Source organism: Bemisia tabaci, chromosome 1, assembly GCF_918797505.1.
Source record: "Bemisia tabaci chromosome 1, PGI_BMITA_v3".
Classification (NCBI taxonomy): domain Eukaryota; kingdom Metazoa; phylum Arthropoda; class Insecta; order Hemiptera; family Aleyrodidae; genus Bemisia; species Bemisia tabaci.
In genome coordinates, this window is record NC_092793.1 from 31,234,125 (window position 1) to 31,254,917 (window position 20,793).

At 39.5% G+C, this 20,793-nt stretch overlaps 2 protein-coding genes across 5 annotated transcripts in view; one reads left to right on the plus strand and one right to left on the minus strand.

The window, feature by feature from the left end:
* Hs3st-A (Heparan sulfate 3-O sulfotransferase-A) overlaps window positions 1–20,793 on the minus strand; it is a 186,155-nt gene that overhangs the window by 88,227 nt on the left and 77,135 nt on the right. The gene's annotated exons all lie outside the window — the stretch shown is intronic.
* LOC140226084 (uncharacterized) lies at window positions 1,700–5,431 on the plus strand. The gene is made up of 3 exons (XM_072306552.1): window positions 1,700–1,826; window positions 3,141–3,276; window positions 5,077–5,431. Exons 1-3 carry the CDS (start codon window positions 1,718–1,720, stop codon window positions 5,258–5,260), a joined length of 429 nt encoding a protein of 142 aa, XP_072162653.1. The 5' UTR covers window positions 1,700–1,717; the 3' UTR covers window positions 5,261–5,431.

The following is a 20,793-nucleotide window of genomic DNA, read 5'->3' on the forward strand; positions in this document are numbered from 1 at the left end:
AGTACATTTTAGCGAAGATGTATGTAGGTGATGCATATACGTAGGTTTTGCTCTTGCCGCTAAATCTAAGCTGATCAAACCTAGGTGGAATAAGGAAGCAAGTCCGAGGATTTTGAAACTGGAGTTGATCAGATTTTGTTAGTTAATTAAAAAAGTCTCACTTATTTCGGTTATTAGGAAAAAAAACATTCATCCTTATAGAAGACTGACCGCGTCCATGGCGGTTTAAGAAACACGTTTATATGTTCATGCGTTACAAATGGACAATGTATGAGAAGAGAGTTTAAAAAAATAAGATTTTCCTCGTCGTTCCCTCGCGAGAGAACGCAACTAAATATTAGTGTTGCTAAATTTCCCCTCGCTAATTGTATTTTTAGACGGAGAATTCGGGAGATTGCTGACTGAAATTTTCACCGATTTTTCTTCGGATCTCACGCAAAAATCAAAAGTTTTGGACAAAAATTGTAGATGTGTATTTTTGTAAGAAAATTGAATTTTTTAGTAAACTTTGCAACCTTGGAATTAAGTTATTAAGTTGCTTCGTCCAGAAAACGACGAATTTTATTATTGCAAATTTCTGAGTTTGATTTTTTCCGGAGGAATTTTTGATGACAGAAGTCTGATGGATCGTCTAGAGCAAAACCCGCGGGAAATATTACCCTTGTTGCTCCAACTGAATTTCAAGTTTTGTCAAAGAGATATTCCGGCTGTCATCAACGCAATTATAGATTACTTCATTGGTGACCGTCCTGTTGACCGAAAATCTGAGCGACAGCTAGCAAGAGTAAGTACCATATACTTCAATGTTCTCGAACCACTCGGAAACTTTGACCTTCGTATTTTCCTCGCGAGTAAACGCCCAAGTTAATTGAAAACTTATTTTAGATGGTAAATAACCATAACCCTGTCTAGTAATTTCAACGGATGTATGACGTCGTTTTTGTAAAGTCCGTAAAATTCTCAAAGAAAGTTAAAGCGGTTATTTATTCGTTGAATAATTAAAATTGTTATTGGAAGCTCTAAGTTTAAACCACAAAAAATTAAAAGTCGATCTGTAGATAAAATGATCGGTAGAGAAATTCGATTCTGAAAATAAAAAGAGGAAATTAAAATAGTTCTGAGGAGATACGCGTTAAAGCTCAATATTTAAGAATTGCACACACGAATGATTACTTATGAATCACCAAATGATCTGTTCTGTCAATGAAAAATAAAGAGAAGAAATAGAAATAGCTTACTGATGTACACTGGAAAAAAAAACACATTGGATCTAGAGTCCAGACTCTTGAAAACATTGACAAGAAAAAGGACTCTTGATTCAATCAGATTAAGCTTAAATCAAAAGGAAATCCGCTCAAATTAAGAGGCTTGGTTTCTTGATTTAAGCTTAGGTAAATCTGATTGAATCAAGAGTATATTTTCTTATTGATGTTTTCATGAGTCTGGACTCTAGATCCAATGTTTTTTTCTCTTTTTTTTTTCCAGTGTATAAATTAGCTTTAATAAACCAAGATTAAACCTTGAGAAGCAATTATTCTGTGATATGGCAATGTTTCCATTGGTAGCGCTGCACACCTACGGCTGTCGCTGTAGGTAAGATTTTCAGAAGCCGGAATAAAAAACGCAATAGAACTGCTGACTCTCTCTCTTGCCTTATTAACATATGTTTTCGATTTATTTTGACACGTTTCAGTTATTCACTTGCTGGTATTATTTCATGGGTGCGCGCCAAGCAGCTTTGCGGTACTCTGGACCACTCTGGTTTTTCGAGAATATTTACAATCAGTCTGTGACGTTCAATGATCTCTCTATGGCAGGCATTAAAGGTTAGCACGTAATCAAAATTATCCTATGTTCTTCAGCCGAGTGCACAGGCAATTAAAAAAGAAGAGGGGGGGGGGGGGTCAAAAAAACCAGAGAATTTATGTGTTGATACTGCGCGTCATTAAAATTTCGCCAGTAACGAGCCCCGTTAAATGATTTTTAAAAATAAAGTTCTCAAAAAAATCTATAGCGTCGCAATAATTTAAAAAAGAATGACCGGTTTTTGGCAAAAGAGTGAAATAGAAACAATTATTTGGAAAATACTCAATTTGCAGAGAAAATATCGGAAATTTCTGCACAGTACAGTGGACATCGGATACACTGACCTTCTAGGCACCGGCCTGATTTGGTCATCATATTCGAGTGTCATTACAACTGAGTCATGGAAACATTGAAAAATTGGGATTTCAGCCACGGAACTGACCAGATTGCACGTCATCAAAAACGATGTCGTATTCTCCAATTTTCAATCTGCGATGAATTATCTCGGGTAATTGGGGAATTTCAAAATTTCTCAGAGGTAATGTAACTCCTCGTTAAAAACGACGACATAAATGTTCCGACTCTGACAATAAGTCTATGAACACACTAGGCTAGACTAGGTATATATAATCTAGCATCAAGAAAAAATGAAACATGCCCTGATTAATTTATGGATGCGGAGAGAAAAACAGCGAAAGAAAGTTCAAATGAACTGATAATTTTCCAAAGCACGTTTTCTAAATCACGTAAGTGCCAGAATTGCGAATGCGAGAAAAACGAGAAAAACAAGGAAAACTGTTTTATTTGTTTTGTTGACAATCTTCAAATACCAAAAAATGTGTGTTGAAATGAATTTATGTTGTATTTTGAAATCAAACATGACTGATAATACCGGAGAAAACAAAAAAAAACCCCTCCGCCACTAAAATAGAGATTTGCGCCTGTGATTTGGAAAATAATCGGTTCGATTGAGGCGCTGCGCGCTGGGTGCAGAGAGGGCGTTTCTTATTTGAAACTTTTGTTGAATTTTCGTCATAATATTACAATGCTGTAAACGAAAAATTTCAGAACATTCACCCGATAGTTCCCTTTCTATAATCTAAATTAGGTAGGAGCAAAGATTCTGAAACACCGCAACCAAGAAATACTCTTTCTGCACTACTTATACTTAACACTTCTTGCTCTCTAAGAGAGAAAGATGTATAGATACTCTTTCTGCACTACTTTACTTAACACTTCTTGCTCTCTTAGAGAGAAAGATGGATGGATTGATACGTAGATCGATGGGCAACAAAATGAAATATTTATTTTGCCTGTTCACTTATGCTTCTCAGAGGAACCAACTGATCCAGATTTCACCCTCAACTCACAACGGGAGAGAATGCAGTTTCCTAATCGAACATTTTCGAGGCAAGATCTTGAAAACATAGACAAGGTCATCGATATTATCTACTCATTTATGCTATACGGGTGAGTTTATTTCTATGAAGAACAGGGATTTGAAGCCAGGTTTTCCTGATTGGACTTCGCAATGTCGTATTTTCGCAGCGCACAGTCTAACGAGTCATGGCGCGGCGTGGCACATCTTATATGCATTTTTCATGTGCCGCTGTCAGCGTACAAAAAGTCACTCTCTCTGAATCACGCGATAGGAGCAACGATACCCCGTTGGATACAGTCAGGGATACCGATTGTAAGCCCTCCTTTTCTGTACATCAATTTTCTGTAATTACACGTGACCATATTCTTTTTTCCCCATGCAATTGCCGTGACCTAACATTTTTTTTAAAAAATAAGCCTTGTGGTTTTCTTTATTAGTGGAATTTATTACTAGTGGAAACATAGAACATAAAACAACCCCGGCGAAATTTCGTGATGAACATGAAACATACGACACTAAAGACAAATTGAGCTTGCAAAATGCCTTTTAGTTTTTGAAAAATAATTAACATCCATCATCCTTCTAGGGAAAGTAATTGGCTGGAAAAAGAACCTGTTTCGCTATTACTCCTCGATAACCTAACCTTAGTGACACGGCTTAAAAATGAGAGGCTTGGAGGACAAGGCACATAAGTGCAGTTCCTGAATAAATTTAGATATTCATGAACTCAACTAAAACTAGTTTGAAAGTACATTCTGAGAAAAATTCACAACTAAAATCCAACTTTAAAGCATCAAAAAGTGAGTTTAAACTTCTTTTCCGCGATAAGACTCCATATAATTTTGAAACTTCAAACACGTATTTTTTGAAAGAGCAGAATTGCACTTAAGCGCCTAATCCTCCAAACGCCTCAAATAATGTTTCTTCTTTTGGTAGAAAGCTATTTTTTTAGTGTGTTTCGCGTTAGCGTGGGATTGCAAGATAATTACAGTATTCCAGTTCTTTCTCATTTCTCCTTCCTCTTATCTTATCGTCGTTGTCTTCCTCTCTCCTTTTCTTTTTTCTTCTTTTTTTCTGCGTCTTATTAAGCTCATCTTTTTCCTTCCTTATTCCTTCTTCTGCATTTTTTTCCTTCTTCGCTACCTTCTTCTTCTTGTACTTCCTCTTTTCTTCATCTTACTTTTCATTTTCTTCTCTCCTACCCGTTACCTTCCTCTTTAGTTCCTTTCTCTTATCTTCATTTCCTCTCTTCTTTGTTCTCCTTCTTCCTCCTCCCTTCTGTTTCTTCTTTCTCTTGCCTTCCTTCTCTTCTTCTTTCGGGTTTCCTCCTTTTTTCATATTTATCTCTTTACTTTTGCTTTTATCTTTTCTTCTCCTTCTTTTTCTTCTCTTTTCATCTCTTTTTAATTATATCGTGTGTCCATCCAACGAATTCGCCGACAGGGGCCACAGCCATAAGACGATTTTCATTATGTAGGGGAGTATTTAGAATCTTGGCGTACTACATCTTTGATTCTCTTCAAATGAGCATAAACCTCAGCTCAGGGTGTCTACTAAAACAATTTAGCCAAAAATCAATACTTTTACAGTATATTCTCGAGAAATTCAGTACCTCCTCAACAGAAAAATTCAGTGCTATTCCAGTGCTTCCAATTGACGAAATTCGAAAATTTCAAAAATTTAAGTTTCTCGCTAAAATTGCGACAGAAACGACATAAAAATGAAAAAAAATTCCGCACCCTCTAACGGAATTTCCGTACTTTGTCAGTACTTCCGGACCGCCTTTAAAAAACCAGTGCTATTTCCGGACTTTCCGGTAATTCCGGACTTGTAGACACCCTGAACCTCTATCTTCTAATCTCGTCTTTACGTTCTATTTGTGGTTTCAGCGATCCATCGACCGGCAGCGCCATTCAATGGGATCGTGCCAGACTGCCTCTGCAGCTAAACTACTTACAGATGGGAGATGTATACACCCAAGAACCTGACTTCTTGCCTGAATGCGTTAAGTTTCTGGAGAATTTGAAGACAAAATATCCAGCACACGGGCTTGTTGAGCCTCAAAATTGCTGAGAACTTTGAGATTCATAACATGATCAACTGATCAGCTCTTTGGCAATATCCTATCCGCAGGGGAACTAGAGAAACAACATTTTGCATTTTTTATAATAGTTCATCTCGATGGCGATTGTTAAAAAGATAAACTTTTTTTGGTCTACTTAAGAAATATCCAGTACACGGGCTTGTTGAGCCACAAAATTGCTGAGAACTTTAAGATTCATAACATGACCAACTGATCAGCTCTTAGGCAATATCCTATCCGATCCTATCTCTATCATGGAGCCCCAAAGTTGGACCAATGTGAACAAATCCCAGCCCCTCCGCTCCTAGTTTGGCCTCATGTAAACAAACAAGATGGCGACGAAGTTCTACAAAGTTCTAGACATATTTAGGATAAGACTAGAAACTTTTTTATGACCAACTTCTAAATTGAGTTCGGATCTACTTTTAGTAGATATTTTTGTCAAAAATTAACCTTTGAGTGTGTGAGTATCATCCATATCTCAGCCGATAATGTACTCCTCTGGGTCGGGTTTATTCACATTGTACTCCATTTACTTTGGTCCAACTTTGAAGCTCCATGATAACCTAAAACTGATGAACCAATCAGAGAGCGGCACAGAGACGGCAATACTCTTTAATTCGTATACAGGTACCCTAGCAGAAATCACCTCTATCTTAGAGTACCTATATTAAGAGAGTATGGCCACTGGGCCCCATGGAGAGGCTTAGGACCCAAAAATGGCGGTGCTTTGTTTTGGTTTTTGTGGATGGGAGGGGGGTCATTGCCAACTTTTGACGGTTACCACCAACCGTACTTGCTGCCAACCTTACTACATTCAAGATAATTTTTCTCAAAAATTGCACACGATTAGTCTTAAAAATATGTAAAGAAGTCGCAGGAGTGCATTTGAGTAAAGTTCTCGTTACGATAAGCAAAGAAAACTACATTTTGAGTCATTTTGCATTACATTAATTTATGGCGTCCGCCATTTTAGGGTCCTAAGGGCTCCATTCAGCCTAAGATGGCTGAGCCAATCAAAGGTGGTAACACCAGTGGTCATACTCTCTCAATATAGGTACTCTACTCGATCTCAGCTAGGACAAACTATTTGTGTTTATTCGAGGGAAGATCGGCAAGGCTGCTGGAGACGGAGACCCGCATACACCTCGCAACAAGTCTTGGCGAGGCACTCCATCGTGATGTTGCTGATGAGTGGACGAGGACAAGGGACGGGTGGAAAGCGGAGGCTTCTTCCCTCCCTTGTCCACATTCTTGGAGCGGTGCCCCGGCCCCGCGAAAAGGGTATTGATCTTCGAGTGTCCATTTATTGTAGCCGCTCACCGTGAAAATCCGCACAAAGCTCCCTCATCCCAACATACAACACCACTAGGCAAAACCCTCCTTCAAACATCGGGCACTAACCACCTTTTTCTTTAATTTCACTTTAAAAAATAAATAAATAAACGAATCAGGGTATCCTTTGCAGCATCACCGTTTTTTCGGCACACACTGGGAAAAAAAAAACCACATAGGGTCTAGAGTCTAGACCCTTAAAAGCATCGACAAGAAAAAATACTCTTGATTCAATCAGATTTAAGCTTAAATTAAGAACCAAGCCTTTTAATTTGAGCGGATTTCTTTTTGTTTTAAGCTTAAATCTGATTGAATCAAGAGTCCTTTTTCTTGTCAATGTTTTCAAGAGTCTGGACTCTAGATCCAATGTGGTTTTTTTTTTTTTTTTTTTTTTTTTTTTTTTTTTTTTTCCAGTGCAGAAGAACTAGGGGTTGATATATCCTGGCCGCTACGCGGCCCAACACCTGCATGCAGAATTGTTAAAATTCATGAACAAAGCTATAGACAAAGAGGACGTAAGGAGTATGAGACGATCTCATTGGTTGAAATGGGTGGTGCCAATAGACTAGAGGAGAAAATGATGGACTAACTATTACAGGGTTTCTCGTGGGTAGCCGTTAGTTCGTCTATTATTAATACCTCCTTTGTGAGTTTCAACCACCCCCTCCCCCCCGATGGGATACCTCCATATCCCTCTTGTCTTCTTTGCCTATCGCTTTGTCTACCAATTTCAACGATCAACCCGCAATAGACGCAGTGCGATCTCTAATCGAGAGCCATGGTAAGTTGATCGATAAAGCGGGCTCATTGAGGGACGATCTTGGCCTACCGATTGCCGCAGAAATCATAAAAATCGGTCCGGTGGATTTTTAGAACCAACTGTGACGAAATATACATTTAAATTTGTTTGATGAGATCACTTTGTCAAGTAATATAAGAACATCTAGGTTGTCCTTCCAAAATCTAAATAGAGCATCTACAGACTATTAGGTATTGATAGCCGCAAGAATCATGCATAATCGAGCCTCTTGAAAATTAGAACGAAATGTGACGAAAAGTGGAAATTTACGAGGCCGAAGAGCGTACGATGATGGATGAAACGAGTAGTCGGTCGGCCGATGAAGGGTCACGGCGCGGCGTCGGATGCAACTATTCCTCCTCTAAGGATGTGCACATCACATAACCGACAAGTTGAAGGCACTCCGAATTTCCAAACGCTCGCAACAACTCGCGTTCGTAGCCACGCCCACGCACGATACATCCAATACTTTGGTAAGTAAGCCATTAGTATTCTTGTGCAGATGGAGGCTTTAATAAACGAATAAGGGATAATGGGCCCTAACTTCAAAATATAGTCCAACCATTGAGGAAACTATAGCCGATTTTCCTCCTTACATCGGAGCGGACAGTCGACTGGCCGTCCATAGAATGCTGATATGTAGCCTACCGATTACCTGAACCAATGAGAGCGTGATAAGAATTCCAGTGCGACACGATCGACCAGTCGAATAACTCAATTACAGATAAACCTTTCCGTGCCCCATCGCCCGGGAAAAATTTTTCATAATAACCGGCCACGAGATTTATTCCGGCTGACCTAAAACCACCACGTTTTTACAATATGGCAACTCTGTGTTTTGTGTTTTTCCTTATGCGGAAAAGAAACAGAATAAGTAAATTTATTTTGCAAGCCAATTTAGAGTGTTTATCAAGTACTACGCCTTATCAAATTAAGCCTCATGATCATATTATGCTCAACTTGTCGAGGGATTCTTAGCCTAAGATTTGACAACGATGAACTCGAAACCCGGAAAATATGTTGAAAATACAGATGAGTCCTTTGAAATTAATGGAAATCGGAATGAGGTCAACGACAAAGTATCTATACTCCAATTACTGAAAAATATCTACGGTCACTTCCTTGATGTATCGTAAATTTTAATTTGCAATCCTGCCGTTCAAAACAAACACGCCGTAACTTTATTCTGGATTATTTTACATTTTTTCTGGTCATCGAAAAAAAGTCTAATCAATTATTGTTATGAGAGGGGGGGGGGGGGGGGAGATCTTCAATAACTTGAATGTGTTCATAACAACTCGATGGTGAAACTGCAGAAATTCGTACCTCGGTTTGCGGCGTTGCAGACTTCCCGTCATACTTTATTCTGCATGGAAAACTACAGGACGTCACTTTTTGAACATTTCAGTGATTCTTCTTCTCTTTAAAAAGGATATTCTGTGAAAACTTCAAGCCGTGATGTTTACAATAAAAACAATTGAAATAGCGGGTAACACGGTTAAATGTTCACACACAAGACCAAAACGTTTCGGCTGAAAATTCAGCCATCCTCAGTTGGATAAACTCGGTGTTTTTTTGGGCTTGTTATCAAAATTGCTGTCAAAACAACATTCTCAATTTGAAAGGCACAGTCAGGTACTACTTTATGTGCTGGTTACACGCTCAAATTCCCATCAATTTCCGATCAAATGTTGACTGGTGCGCACCACCTCCCATCAAATTTCTGCGGCCTGCAAAAATTTGATGGTAGATGATGGAACTGTGGGGCTCATCAGTCATCTGATTTCCACTCAACCGTGCTTATTTCATGCTTTTTTCAATCAACACGCAGTTTTAATTAATTTTACCCAGTAATCTAGATAACTCTCGACCGCCATCTTGGTCCTCATTTTGATCGGAATTTGACGGAAATTTGAGCATGGAACCAGACAAGTCGATTTCTAACCATTATTATTTTTATTTATCCGCAACTGAGGATGGCTCAATTTTCAGCCGAAACGGTTTGGTCTTGTGTGTGAACTTTTAGCCCTGTTACACACTATTCAAATTGTTTTTTATTGTACATAACTTGTCACGGGCTGCGGAGCATCTATCACAGCCGTGACGTTTGTTCGGTCTTCTTTTAAAAAAATAATTGGGAGCGGAGATTTCGGAACACCGCGACCGAGACACGCAGTTTTGCGAGAATTCGTCGAATCGCTATTAAGCTGTTATTCATATTCACATACGATTTTAGCAGTGCAAGTTTCGAACAGCGCTTACTTCCTATCATGAATATTTGTATGTTTTCACACGTCCCTCGTGAGAGCATGAATGAAACTTTTGCTTGTGTCGGCACAGGTGCTTTGTGGCGCACCTTTCCGAACAGAATATGAGAACATCAGGTAACAGATTGTGTGATATCGTGAGGAAATCATGAGTTCTAAATAGGAACGGTTTTAGAACCGGCTAGGGACTCTCCATTCTTCTATACACTGCGAAGGATAATGTATGTCCCATCCATCGAGGGCTGTGTGCATCACCGCCGAAATAATGTCTCTAATGTTTTCTCTTTGAACTCCGCGATGTAAACACTGGCGTTGTCATGTGATATACTTAATATGGGCAAACGCGAATTTCCCTGGTGTATTCCTTGACGTGAATTTTCATCAGCGGACCAAACGCAACGCTTACGAAGTACGTTGTTTTCGATTCGATGACAATATAGGTCCAGAACATTAGCAGAATACTTTATTTAGCTGTTGAGCTTTTAAACAGCTTTTAGACAGCAGGATGGTGTATCCTTTGGTGTATAGTCCATCTTCAATACGTACTAGAGCGAGTTTTCTCCTTTCGAAGACGGTTATTGGTTTCTTAGCGCCTTTTTTATCTGATGACTTCGAACTTTTAAAAAATCTACTATTATGTATTTTGTTAGAACTTTGAAAGTTTAAAAAATGGTTCTAGTCGCTGTTCATAAAATGAAAGATATCATCCTAAAAATTTAACAGTCTTCAATCATGTAAAAAAAGTTATGAAAGATGAAATGAAAAGAAGCTAACAGAAGTAATTCTTTCACTCGAGAAGCGATCAATCGATTTAGTAGTCGAGTAAAATTCATGAGACCGCATTTACTTAAATAATTTCCAAGGTATTTTATATTTTCAAAGGAAAAAAACGTCCTTCTGAGTGGAATGATTCATGTTGCTCGACCATGCTGTTTTTCATGTAAGGTTAGATTTGTTGTGCAAAACACATATCTTAGATAAGTACATTTTAGCCGCTTTCTTTTAGACGTCTTTGAATGGAAAAGAACTATCTCCATTTCTGCTATTAGTTTTGTCATAGCAGGTGTTTTCATGGACAGGGGCCCAGGGCGTACGTAAACATTTTATTTGCAATTTTCTCACACAAATACACAAATTTCTCCTTCAAACTTTTACATAGATCACAGCGAAGACATCAAATTCTTCAAAATTCAACTCCTACGTAAGAAATCATCGTTTCGTGCATTTGTTGGTTGAAACTTCCTGCTCCGCCAAAAACCGAATTTTACCTGCATCAAATCGGTCACTACATAAATTTCGTTTTTCTTCACAAAATATGTTTTCGAAGAGCGCTGTTTGGTTCTTGGTACCTAGCTTTACAAAAACAGCGTTTAAGAGCAGAAAGGAAATTCTACGAAATAAAACTTTATTTGATAAATTTGGTAATGTTAATGCCCACTTTGACTTTCCGTTGATTTTGGATTTTACATGAACGAGAGGGTGGTTTTACTGATTCCAGGGCTGGCTATAAAAACTAATATTTCACTCATCATATGCCGAATGCACTGAGACCGGAGAAGGGTTAGTGCTTCGTGAAATTTTGGATTCAAAGCAAAATGGCAAGAGTGCGAGTTGAAGAAGAAAAAGTTTGCCTCGTATTTTACGACTCCCGAAAGGACTGCCGCGGAAATTCGACCTTCTCTGCATTCATACATTTTTATTTTCATGGATGCATGGGTGATCTTCAAACCTTTGTCTTTGCCTTCGCCTCTACACTTGGCTCATAGCGTGTTCCTTTGCCCTCTAAGAGCCCTACTTCCCCGTCCTGACCCGAGCTTCTTTCAACCGCTTTTTCCCTACACCCGACTTTCTGTCCTTCCCAGCACATTCATCAACGCTCTGATAAACCTGCGATGCTTTCAACTTTTCGCAGCTTTTAACTTTCCGTGCAGTCGCGATAGAGATTACAGGATGCATCAGAGGAAGGAGTGCTTTATTTCTGCATTATTTTTTTTTAACGTATTAATTCATTTTTTCCGCAGAAAATAATCTGCTGACGATTTAGCTTGATAAAAAGTTTGGATTGGCTGAACACGTTATTCTAGAATCATATTTTGATGCGTGGTGCTAATTAATCTAAAACAAGCGGGAAAGTTCTAATACTGTCGTAATAGAAAAGCGCTCAGGTGTTAGTAAATGTATTTAGTGGAGAAAGGAAATATAAACTCCGTCGACTTGGCTGGGGAATGGAAAATAAAGCATCAGCTGATATCAAACAAAGGTCACCCAGGAAACCGTAAACGCGTATTTTTGTTTCCCGAAAGAGCTCACCGTTGAGCTCATCCATAGAGTACATAGAGTCGTAATGTAAATGGGAGAGCTGGCGCCATGTTCTGCTCGATGAATTCCGAGCCCGGTGTGCGCCGAGTTCGGGTCGCTTTTTCGATACATATTTGATCCAAAATGGCGGTGTGGAATACGTGGTAATTCCTACCTTCGTTGTTGTTGTTGTTGTCATCGGATGGTCGGGTACCCGTATATCGCAAACAATCGATTATGTATCGAAAAAGTGACCCGGCGTCACACAGGAGTCTCGGAATTCGGGACATGGAAAATGCTTAAAAGTGGCGCCAGCTCTCCCAATTACATTACGACTCTATGTACTCTATGAGCTCATCAGGCGCGTTTTTTTTTAGGCTTCATTTGAGTTCAACGATCAATTTCGATAAGAATTACTCTACCGCTAAGAACTTTCCTTATAGACAAACGATCGAAACTACCTGCGCATTACGTTAAAAGCATAAAATACAGTTTTCACAGCTTTATTTATTTGAAAAATGGACCCCCCCCCCTCCCCCCAAGAGCCTACACATCGATGAGCTGGTGCGCCATTTAAACGCATTAGCACTAGTATACTAGTACTCAGAGGCGAGTCGAAATCAAAAAGCGCTGCCTATCGGCTGAGCGCTTAAAACGAGTGATTTGTTTAAATTGATAGCTTTGGAGCAAACATCACCATTCATTCTAAAACGCAAAGTATGGCCTCTCGATACGCAAGATTGTTGGCGTTGTACATCCATGTGAATTAGTCAGCTATTTTGAATTGAAAGTATAGAGTTTAGAAGATGTATTCTACAAATACTTTAGCTAAAAAATGCTTTTATCAAACCAAATCGGAGTTGTGGTGATGGAAGTTTGCAGTTCAAAAACACTTATTTTCAAGGAGAAGTTATAGAGAATGGACCACTAGACAAGGTACGAATTTAAGCATTCTGATACATGGATCTTATCCAAAATTTCACGTAGAACACGATTCGCGCAACGAAAATTACTGAAACCAACTCCTAACGAAGCTATTAACATTTTTATTTCACATTGGTTACGAGGAATTTGAACTGCCCGCTCACAAGAAACTCAAAGCTCTACGTAAGTCAAATCGCGCACTACAACGGTTTCAGCAATCTTCTCAATCGAGCAATGTTCATTTCCCACCATGTGTTTTTCAAACTATAAGTAATTTGCTATAGCTGAGCCAAAGTGTCAAGATCGAGGTTACCAGATTTTTTCATCGCAGAGACGTTCATGATAACGTTTACGAGCGATGTGAATCACGTAGAGCATTGAGTTTTCATGAGCGGGTGGTTTGAATTCACGCACCAAGAATCATTAATATCTTCGGAAGGAGTTGATTTCGGTAATATTCGTTGTGCGCATCGCGTTTTACGTGAAATTTTGGTGAAGAAACATGTATCAGAATGCTGAAATTCGTACCTTGTCTAGTGGTCCATTTCCCATGTTAAGGGGAAAAAATTGCCGAATTGTGATGCAACTGCTTGCCTAATATATAGGACGATTTAATGGCTACATCATAGTTTTACTGGGAGACTACGCGGTCCAACCCTCAGAGTGCGCTTCGCGTCTCGTCAGGACCTCTTCGCGGGCTCTCGTAAGTTAATCAAAACAGAGCGGGCTTGTTTAGAAACTGTCTCCTATCGATTGCTGCGAAAATCATGGAAATTGGCCCGGTAGATCTTTAGAAAGAACTGTGACAAAAAAAGAAAATCGAGGGGGTCAGAGAGCTTTAAGTAATGATATCGCAGTTCGTAGACTTGGATCTCTTTCCCTGTATAGACGGTCACAAATGGACGCATTTCTGCCAAATGGAACTATGTGCATTAAAACATGAGCCCTGAGATCCATAAGAATATATAAATAACAGGGCTCACGTCAAATGCACACAGAACCTCGGATAAAAGCAAGGCGGAAGAAACCAAGAAAGTCACCGCGGTGGATGACGTCGTAAACCGATATTTTCAAAGCGCGATATCTCGGTTAATGTTTAACCTAGAAAGTTGCTGTTTGGACAGAGCCTATTATTTTTGGTTAATCAACAAGAATCGAGCAGCAAAAAATGATTCTGAGCCCACCCCAACTAAAAACCCATTATTCATGATGAAATCGACTTAAACTGATATTAGATGCTTTAAAATGTCGAACATTTTCTGGGGGAAGTCCCCGCACCCCCACCCCCCCTTCCGGTCCCCTTCGTTCGAAGTGTCTGGGTCCGTCTACTCCATTTTCTTCCTATACATACTGCCGTGCTAAGGAAGAACGCCGTATGAGCCTTCAAACGTTGCCATGTTTCCTCCGTTAAAAACCGAATTTCCTGGGAAAATTGTGAATATTACTTCCCACAACTTTCAGACAATTCTGTGCATAATTTGGACGTATTTCTGTCAAACGAAACTAAGCGCCAATTTGAGTTCCTTTTGGGGCACAATGCCGAATAGCGCGTTCTGTCAAACGGAACTAAGCGCCATGGAAAAGCATTGCGAGTATAGGACGGGATGAGCCCGACGCCCGGTTCCGCCGCCAACCCAAGCCTCCCTCTACCTTCCTCTCCATATGAGGCCTTGTATGTAACAATGGTGGATGTGAAAAATTAGCGTTTCGAAACACGCTTAAAAAACTGTTTTGTTCGCAGAAAAATTTAATATGTTTGGCTCTGGCATTATGTATACAGATCTGGAAGATCACATCTCAAGTATTTTCTCAAAATTTTCTCGATGCCAAATCAGTTTTTTGAATGTGTTTCGAAAAGGTAATTTTGCACATCCGCCATTGTTACATATAAGCCCTCATATGGCGCTTGGTTTCGTTTGACAGAAATACGCCCATTTAATCTAAAATATCTGAAAATTTCAAGGAAAAAGATGCATGAATGTTGTCAGAAATACATGTTTTATCCAGGGAAATTTGGCAACTCTCGAATGTTCATACGGCGTTCTCCCTTAGCACAGGAGCATACTGCCGTGCTAACGAAGAACGCCGTATGAGCCTTCAGGCGTTGCCAAGTTTCATTCGATAAAAACCGAATTTACTGGGAAAATTTTGAATATTTTTTCCAACATTTTCAGACAATGGGCCTGTTGCAAACTTTTGCTAGAGCAAAACTAAGAGTTGTTTCCTATAGATAATGCCTCAAAAATCACGATGAGCGCATCGGCAAACTCTGAAATGCACTCATAACTTCACAATCTGCGTAAGAAATTTGCGGTTTTTTGAGCTTCCCGCTTCAAAAACGATACTACGGCACAGGTGAACATTTTGTAAGAGGAGTCGTTCCATCGTCGGCAATAATCATCATAGCCGACGCCAATCCGCCAAAACACGTTTGATGGGACGAGATAACACCTGAACTGGATTAGACCAGATAACAATCGGTGTGTTAACGTTCATATTTTCCACGCCCGAATTGATTGACCTTGAACTCTCCTTGAATTACACGCGGAGCTGCGTGCAAGCGTCGGCCATGTTGAATATCGCCGACGATGGAGCGACTCCTCTAACAAAATGTTCACCTGTGCCGTAGTATCGTTTTTGAAGCGGGAAGCTTAAAAAAACGCAAATTTCTTACGCAGATTGTGAAGTTATGAGTGCATTTCAGACTTTGCCGATGCGCTCATCGTGATTTTTGAGGCATTATCTGTAAGAAACAACTCTTATTTTTGCTCTAGCAAAAGTTTGCAACAGGCCCATTTTGTACGCAATTCACTCTAAAATATCTGAACATTTCAAAGAAAAATGTGCATAAATTTCGTCCTAAATACATATTGTATCGAGGGAAATTTGGCAACTCTCGAATGTTCATACGGCGTTCTTCCTTAGCACGGCAGCATAGGTGCTCCATCAGAAATAACAATTCCTCATTGCAGAATGAAGTCCGAGTGTCAATGAGGCGGCAACACTGGCTGGCTCCGAAACTAGGAGCACGTAAAACACTCAAGTTTTCAAACTTAATTAAAAAGTTACCGATGCTCGGCTGATGACTACTTTTGACGAGCAACCTGACATTTGCGCGTAGCCGTAGCTCCAACATAAAACGGGCTCATTAATTAGGCGCTTAGCGAGCCGAGTGCGCTTCGAGGCTGCGGCGCCGCGCCGGCCGTCCATCGATTTTTCGACTGCGTGGCCGCCTGGCCGCTTCTCATAGTCTCCAACTCACAAAAAATAATGTTAAAAGAGGAAAATCCCTCGGTCGAATGGACGGCTGAATGGCCTGCAGTCCCTAAAATCATACCTTCAGATCAGAGGTGTAAACATACGGACATGACGAACCAGATCGTCCGTTGGCAGCACAGAAAACAGTGGCGAGGCGTTAATGATCGATTGTCGATATTTTCCCAGTTTACGCTATGGTATAGAATCGATTATTAAGATGTTCGTTGCAAACACCCTGTTAATCGATCCTTTTCCATGGTTTAAATGACAGATCAATCGATACATCGCAAAGCACGCCCCGCCAGTGACAGAAAAATAAGGGTTTTCTCCCTAAGTATGAGATATTCAGTATTGAGAAAGAAAACCTGCATTTTGAGTTAAAATGGGAACTAGAAGACAAAGTAACCTAAATGTGCGGTTAGTATTTTTTGGTTACTTTTTCTTTGAACTACAGTGGCCGACCATTTGGGTTGAAAATTTGCAACCTCGTTCATAATTAGGTTGCGAGCTTCCAGGATCGTATCATCGAGAAAAAAGATTGGTAGAATTTACCATTCCTTCACGCTCTATATAGCGGCCGGTCGGTCGGCACTCAGAGGGCCTCTCAAGTAGCGCTTTGGAAAAAAGTGAATTTTTGGAAGTATATCTGTAATTTTTCAGCGACCCTCAAAAATCCCTAAAAATGTATTTTGCACGGTTTGAACATATAATCTGATTTATTAACACCCAAATCTGGCTTTGGAACCCTATTTTGGCGCGCAAAAATCGGTCGGCGCGTTGAGCGGAAACTTTAATCGCTCATAACTTCGGAACCGTTCATTTCCCCAGGTTAACAGACCGCTCGTTGGATGCGGAAAAAGACGAACAATTTAAAAAACTGGTTTTGGTTCAAATAAAAAAATGAGTACTTTGTGAATTTTTTGTTTAAAAGAAATTATCTCGACTCAAAAACTGAAAAAAGCAAGTTTGTTAACTTGAAAATATGGTATGGGATTTCGACCTTTTAGAATCTTAAAGTATGCAATTTTCGACGAGTTTTCGCCCAAACCGAACCTCGATAACTTTCTTCTTTCGAGAGATATCGAGGTTCACAGGTTCTGACTTCTAGCCCCCCTAGCGCCCCACCCCCCTCCCCAAAAATTTTACGAGGGTCTGAAAAGGGGAAAGAAGCGCTCAAGTACGAGTAATCGATAGACAAACTTTGAAGAAATTTCAGGGGGAGGGGCGAAAAAAGCCGTTTTTGCATCAAGCTCTGCTTTCACTGATTTTCTTAATGATTACATACAAAAATCAGCAAAATTTTGGAAAAAATTTGCGAGCTTATGTCTTCGTATCAAATTGAGTTGTTTGAGTTAATTTTGCACCGTTGGAATAAAGTATTGCTCTGCGGATTGAAGGATTGACAACGAATTGAAATGCCCATCTATGTCAGGGTATTGAGGAACTAGAATTCATTTGGCGAGTGGGAACTAATATTTAAATGATTAATTAATTTTCAATTAATCAATAATGAATTTCTAATTTAAGAGAGTGCATATCGACGGTGAAACTACCAAACCACGTATCTCGGTTTGCGACGTCGCAGACTTCCTGTCATACTTTATTTTTTAAATGAAAAACTACTTAACATCCAGTCTTGAAAATTTCTGTGATTTTTCCTCTTTGTGCGGAGAAAATTCCGTGAAAATTTCAAGGAATGATATTGATTTGGTCTACTTCAAAAAAATAAAATGTGAGCGTAGATTTTTAAACACCGCAAACGAGATACGTGGTTTGGTAGTTTCACCGTCGATATGTGCTATAGTGTTCTATGCAGACTAATATTTCTCCTTCTCTCTTCTCATCCTTTCTTCTCTTACTCGCCATATTCTCGTGCGCTACGTTCTTCTTCTCTTTCCACTTGTCTCTTATTTATCTCATCTTCTTTGATATTGTATTTTTCTTCCTCATTTCCTTCTTTGCTGTCTCTCTTCTTCTTTTCTTCTCATTTCTCCTCTTCTGTTTTTTTTTCCCACTTTTTTTCCTTCGGTCTGCTCTTCTTTTTCCTCTTCCAGTTCTCTTTTTTCTCACGTCTCTTTCACGTTCTTACTCCTCTTCTTCCTTGTTGATGTTCTCTTGTGGTTTTAAACTTTCGAAATATCTGTACGAAACCTGTTCGGATGTAATGCAGGATATAATAATACAGCTTGCCTGTACTATTTGAACCAGAAATTATGCACCGTTGTACAACTCCTACTAATGCAGTTCAAAACCTCTCGAACTAAAGCCCTCCTCCATTGTGTTAAACTCCTCAGACTCCTGCTAAAGTCTCCCACTCTTCGTAATTCGAGCCTAGGACTCCAATAGTTCAGTCGTAAGCCTTGGAGAATCCGACACTACAAATTAGGAATTTTCGTCTCGGCTAAAGAGAGAACTAGCGATGGTGAAGCAAGGTTTTAAAGTGGACGCACATTCTAATTAAAGAGATCAACACTGTTCCTTGAGAAGTTCCGTTCTGCTTACATTGAAAACTAGGGGGCTACGCCCCCTGGCCGCTACGCGGCCCAACCCCCTGAAGGCGCTCCGCGCCATCAATGGGCCGCTTCGCGGCCCTATTTTTACCCTCCTATCAGTGTTAGTTTTATTTTTCCCCTAAAAAATACGATATGAGGTATACTTTAATTTTAAACTTTACTTTAAAATACTTTAAAATTAAAAGGACGCGTTTTGGAATGACTGCTTGATGAAATATTGCAATAAAACAATGAATAGTAAAAGTCAGATAATGATTAAGATTTCATGAGTCGGGGATCGAACCCACACTGTGATCATAGCGAACGCATTCTACGTCTTAGATGACTCGGCCACCGCTCGTCATGAAGTCGTAGGTGCGAATCTTGTGTAGATAAGTGTAGAGCTGATGCGCAGGCTGCACAGCTACTGCGCAACCCTCCTCGACCACTGCGCATCCTCCCGCGCATAGCGGTAGCAGTCTCGGAGCATTCTGAAAATTCACTCACTTTTATAACGTGATTGTAAAAAAACCTGGGTCCTATTTCCAAAATCTGAATAGAGCGGGCTCATCTAGGGCCAATTACCCGTCGATTACTGCAAAAAACTTAGAAATCGGCCCGGTAGAACGCTCAAAACGAACTATGACAAAAAATATAAATTTACATTGTTTAAATGGGAGAATTCGCAACTTTACCACTTAATATAAAAAAACCTAGGCCATATTTTGAAAATCTGAAAAGAGTTGGCTTATCTAGAGACAATTGCCCGTCGATAGCCGCAAAAATCATAAACATCGGCCCGGTAGAACGCTGGAACTAAGCGTTACCAGTTTCGCAAAATTAGGAGGCTTGAGAGCTTATAGTATAGATTGTTGAGGCGGGTTGGTCTTCCTGCCCATAGCGCGTCAGTCACCGGGTGGGGAAGAGAGTCCGGGAGGGGACACTTCCCCTCGAGTGAAATAGAAAAAGGCAGAATTCTTCGAAGTTTATATTAATGATTTCCAGTTGCAATAACAAAATCTAGTTGTGCAATAACAAAATCTAGTTGCATTATTCATTGTGGCCAATTACTTGTCTCCAGATTTTGCGGCCGAATATAATTGGATTACATTTTGCAATAAGGAACCGCTATCTCTGGCTCTTTCATAAAAGCACCTTTCTGCGTGGGGAAACCAGTGACACATTATTCTGTTTCTAAAATGAGCCAGAAATAGATGTTCCTCGTTGCAAAATGTGATCCAATTGAATCTTTCAGTGCGAGAATGACCCATCTTAGAAAAAAGAAATTTTTCAGGAGACGAAAAAAACTGCAGAACAGCCAGAAAAAGAGTGTCAATATCTACCCACAAAATGAACATCATACAAGAAGCCCGATGAGTTGAATCGTTCTTGAACTGAGAGTTTCGATTTAGCACGCGTAACGGTTTTTGCAGGTAAAAAAGGGCGATTGCATTAAATGAAAACGATTTTTGATTGATTATCAATGCAGGGTAGTTTCCAAGCATGGAGAGGGGTTTTCAATCAAATTTATAAATATTCTCAAAGATTTTTAATCAATGTGTGCAAAGAATTTTATTATTTGCGAATTTTGCGCCTGAATTTTGAGAAAAAAGGTATAATTTTAATCGAGAAAAAAAATAGTGGGGATATTTACAAGCTATTCAGGTCGAATCAGCGTGAAATCAAACGCATGTATGTTTTGCAGCACTGTGGATCAATACAGAGATTCTACGCAATAGTCATTTCCAAAAAAAAAAAAAAAAAAAAAAAAAAAAAAAAAAAAAAAAAAAAACGAAAGATACGTTTTAAAAGAACCTGGGTTCAGTAACTCTTCAATTAGTATGGTCGGTTATAAATAAGTAAATAAATGAATCATGAAATTGTTTCTTTTCCAAACAATGGAAAGTCACACCATTATAAGCTGTAGCAAAATTACTAAAAAACTCATTTTATTACAAGAATATAGGTAGCTCGACGATTTTTGTCCAAAATGTTGCTGATTTTTATGTGTAACTATGAGAGGAATCACCGAGGCTTTCAGTTAGAAACATAGGACGATCCAGCCACTTCGAGCGGGTATTGGGGGGGGGGGGGGGGGAAGGCTCCAATTGTTTTCAAAATTTTGAAGTGTCTACACGCAATTTGAGTAA